This window comes from Nelumbo lutea, chromosome 1 (assembly GCF_056320005.1).
Source record: "Nelumbo lutea isolate HS-2025 chromosome 1, American lotus-T2T, whole genome shotgun sequence".
Lineage (NCBI taxonomy): Eukaryota > Viridiplantae > Streptophyta > Magnoliopsida > Proteales > Nelumbonaceae > Nelumbo > Nelumbo lutea.
In genome coordinates, this window is record NC_142684.1 from 85,067,703 (window position 1) to 85,072,369 (window position 4,667).

Consider the following 4,667-nt stretch of genomic DNA (forward strand, 5'->3'; position numbering starts at 1 on the left):
CCTAAGGGTCCTTCTGGTTCACGATCACGATTAGAATGAGAATTGGAACCGAAGTCTTTTGAAATCAGAATGGAAATTACTTATTCCAAATGCATGTTTGGTTCATATGAGAATCAGAGTTGGATTTTAATAAGTATTAGGGGTGAATAAAAAAATCGAAAAACTGATTGAAACCGAACCGAAAATCAATTAATTGAATCGATCGGTTTGGTGTTTTTAAAATTATCGGTTGAATTTCGGTTAACCAATATAGACGGTGATTAATCGAAATGATCAACATACATATATTTTTATTTATTATAAATTAATAAATGTGCATTATATATATATAAATATATATTTATAATATATTATATATTATATATTTATTTTTATAATATATATTGTAAAAATAAAAAACTAAAGAAATGACAAACTGAACCAACGGTTAACCAAACCGGTCAATTGATTAATGGATTGGCTTCGATTCGATTCTGGTTAACAGTTTTCTAAAAACCGATAGTATCAGTTCGGTTCCAAATAATACCCCATGGTTTGATTAACTAACTGTAAGCACATAATTATTGTTTGATTAATTTGAAAGTTGGAATTAGAGTCATTTGAACCTTTTCAATTTTGCTTGTGATAGTAGTAGTAGTAAGACCAACGATTGGTTTTACCTGCTTTGAAAGAAATGGGGAAGAAGAAAAAGGGAGATCTTCATTTTTGCGAAACTCTAGTATGGAGGAAATTTCCCCCGTAAAATCAGGGCCCCGCCCAGCCCTGCCTCGAACAGAGCGGGTTTTCTCCAACCCTAAAGAAGGATGAGGCGGGAACGGGGAAAATAATTTTTCTCCGAACTAGGTACAGGGTAGGGATGGGTTTTATATAATTTCCTGAATCCGCCCTGAACTTGAAGGTAAATTAGTAAAATATTTTTAGGTTTAATATTGATATTTTTTTAAGTAATTGCTTTAGAGCAGAGAAAATTTGGAGACTCCCTATTTTCGATGGAGAATGGATGCCCCGCCACCGGGGACAAGACGGATACGGGACAAAGTATCGTGACTTTGAGGTGGGGACGGGGAGGGGGTGCCCCGCTCTCCGTCCCATTGCCATTCCTAGATCTCTCTGTTAAAAAAAAAACTAAAAAATCCTTAACCTTTTGACTTTTGGACATAATTATCATACTAAGAGAGCCATTAAAAAAATGGCAACATCGGGAAATTCATAATTTTGGAAATGATATCCAACTTCAAAAACCAACTTTCAAAAACAACCGAACCATGCATGAATTCGACCCGTTTCAAGTGGTTCGAGCCACCGGCTCAACCAACGGCGCCGGCCCTGGTAAATTCGTGCTCTTGTAGGTTACGCTACGCCCTAAAAAGTTGGTCCGGTTCCCAAAAACAGGAAAATCAAGCGAATTTGCCGCTCAACAAAGTACAAACTACAAAGCTATTGTATTTCTTTCTTTTAACAATACAAACCAAACGGTAAGGCGGGTCCCGCTGCTCTCTAAACCGCATTATCTTGCGAACAGGGTCTTCCGGCTAATCCAGTTCCCGGTAAAACTCCGTCTATAAATACCCCACACTTTCGTCAATTCGATGACACCCTCCAGGTTCCCACTACCATCGCCGAGTCTCGTCGTTTCGAGGGTCTGTCTCGTTCTGCATACTTGTTAAGGTTTGTTTCTGCAGGGCTTCTGTTCAGAGTTTCTTCTTCTCTTGTATGGCAGTTAGCTTGTTGGCTCGCGAGGTATCCGACCTCTGTCTTGGAAAGCCGGCGCTGAGATCGCTCTCCGTTTCCTCCACCGTTAGCGATGCGTTGTTGATACTCAAGGGGTCGGGTGACAACTTTATCAGCGTTTGGAGTTGTGATCACTCCTCGAATGCGAAAGTCGGTTTCGAGGATTGTCGATGTGTCGGGAAGCTTTGCATGGTCGATGTGATCCTCTATCTCTGTAAAGAGGAGAAACTTGCTTCCCCTTCCTCTGCGCTTAAATCTCCGGTCTCTGTTCTTCTCACGAAGCCACCAGGAATAGTGAGGCATGTAGAGCGTCATTCAAGGTTCGCATTTGGAAGCAAATCCAAGCTTCATTTTGTTTTCTTATTAGTTTGGCGGATTTTATCTCGTTCTTTTTTTTACGTTTTTCGTTAAGTTGTTTCATACTCGCTATTAAAATTCTTAACATATTTTCCCTTTTAATTTAATCCATATTCGTCCGGGACTCTATTTTTAACGTACGTATTTTTCCCATTAAAGCTCTTTATTTTTCCCTAAATTAAGATATTTTTTCCTGAATTTTCAGCATATTAGAGGTGATTGATCTTATAATGGAAGGCGCCCAGAATCTGATAGTCCCAATACAGAGCAGCATCAGCAGCAGGAAGAAGCTCCTCCAAAAATCTTCATTTGGTCCCACTCAACACAATGGACGTGAATTCTGCTGGCTCACCCAAGAGGATGTCATCCGGTTCCTCTTGAGCTCCATCAGCCTCTTTTCACCCATCCCGGCTCTGTCGATCGATTCTCTCGGCATCATCGGCACTGAAGTCCTGGCCATCGAATATCACGATCCGGCCTATTCCGCTGTGGATTTAATTTCGAGTTCCTTGTCTCAGCAGACCTCCGTCGCCGTCGTAGATGATGACGGGAAATTAATCGGGGAGATCTCCCCATACACCCTGGCAAGCTGCGACGAAACGGTCGCAGCGGCAATTACAACCCTCTCAGCGGGCGATTTAATGGCTTACATCGACTACGGCGGTCTGCCGGAAGCCCTGGTGCAGGTGGTGAAGGCAAGGTTGAAAGAGAGGAAGTTGGAAGGAATGTTGGAGTTGTTGGAGGAATTCTCCCCGTCTTCGTCGTCATCGTGTTCGTCAGACGAGGAGTCCTCTTCGTCGTCGCCAAGGGCGCCTGTGCGGTCGCGCAGGTATAGCCGGCAGGGAAGTTACTCGGCGAGGATGGTGGGGAGAGCGGAGGCGATCGTGTGCCATCCAAGGAGCTCGCTGGTGGCGGTGATGATTCAGGCGCTGGCCCATCGTGTGAATTACGTGTGGGTCATTGAAGACGACTACAGCTTGGCCGGAATTGTCACTTTCTCCGACATGTTGAAGGTTTTCCGAGAGCACTTGGACTCGTTATGTCGTTAGAGTAGAATCCGGGGAGAGACTCAAATTACAAAGCGCGGATCAACAACAAACTTCGAAAAATAACCCGGTGCTGTGAAATATTTCTTTCTTTGATCTCAAAATTTTGTGAAATATGAGTGTTTTTTTATTTGTCGTGAAGCTTGATCGAATTTGTTGCTTTTTCGATAAAAAACTATAAGTTCATTTATAAAAAAATATAGTTAATATTTATATACATTTATTAACTTATTATATATCTATAAGTTAAGTAATTAGTTTTTTAAAACTTTTTTAATGTTTTTTTTGTCTTTTTAACTTTTAGGTGCGGTAAGTTGAATGCGGACTAATCCAAATCCGGTCCGAGTCCGTCTCGGGCATATCCGATTTGCGATCGGATTTGGATAAAAAAGGTTCAATAATGCGATGTAGACGTGGCAATTAGGGGTGTAAACGAAGCGGATTCGAATCGGATAGGGTCATATTCGAATTCGATTCTTATTAAATATAAATTATTCGAATTCGATTTGATATCCTACGGAGCTTAAAATTAACAAATCGAATTCGAATTCGTCTCAAGCGTTGAATATCCAAATTCGAATTCGTTGTCGACTCTTTGCTTTTCTGTTAAACGAAAAGGGGTTTTAAGTAGAAAATGTTATGCGAGTATATGAAAAGTGTAAAAAAGGGAAAAAAAAATAAAAGCAACCGGTAATATTATATGCAGCAGCAACTCCTCCATGAAATAGCAGTGGCGGGTAATGTTATACGCAGCGGCAACTCCTCCACAAAATAGCAGTTACCGGCAATGTATATGCATCGGTGATCGGTGATTCCTCCGTTTAAACTTCACAGAGTAAAAGGAATGGGGAAGCCTAAAAGAAGAGACAGTGGAGGGATCATTGACCGAGGGAAAATAGAATGAGTCATGAGAGAAATCCATCTTTTTGTCAAAAATGTATATGGAGTTAGACAGAAACCTTTGAGTATGAATCAGACAAAACGATAAATGCTGACAGTTGACACCTTTTTTTTTTATATCACATATATTATATATACTTTATATATTTAAAATAATATTATGATTGGTATAATAAAGACTAACAATTGACTGTTCACAGTTTTTTCTGAACATTACATGTATTATATATAATTTACATATTTAAAATACTTATAATCGGTCGGTCGAATAATTAACGAATCAAATCAACCTATATTCGAATTTGATTCGATTAATTAAATGGTATATTTTTTATATCCGAATTCAACCATGGAAATATTTGAATTATTCAAATTCCATTTGAATTCGAATTTTTGAATACTGTTTATACTCTTACCGGCAATTGTGTTGATGGTGGGGTTCGGGTGGAGTTAAAGATACTGTGTTGATTTCGGGTTAAACAAGTTCTAGATCCTAATTCTAAATGTTCGAGTTAGGGTTGACCCATGATCAATTTGGGTCATTTTTAAAAAGAATATAAATTTCAAAAAATAATAAAGAAATACATGAAAAATATCAAAATTAAAAGAATTAATCTTAAAATTTAAAACATA

At 39.1% G+C, this 4,667-nt stretch overlaps 1 protein-coding gene across 1 annotated transcript; it reads left to right on the plus strand.

Annotated features, from left to right (window-relative positions):
* Window positions 1–1,482: 1,482 nt before the first annotated feature.
* Window positions 1,483–3,347, plus strand: LOC148875830 (CBS domain-containing protein CBSX5-like). The gene is made up of 2 exons (XM_088965471.1): window positions 1,483–2,051; window positions 2,294–3,347. The coding sequence occupies exons 1-2, from the start codon at window positions 1,714–1,716 to the stop codon at window positions 3,135–3,137; spliced, it is 1,182 nt and encodes a 393-aa protein (XP_088821597.1). The 5' UTR covers window positions 1,483–1,713; the 3' UTR covers window positions 3,138–3,347.
* The last annotated feature ends 1,320 nt before the right edge of the window (window positions 3,348–4,667 follow it).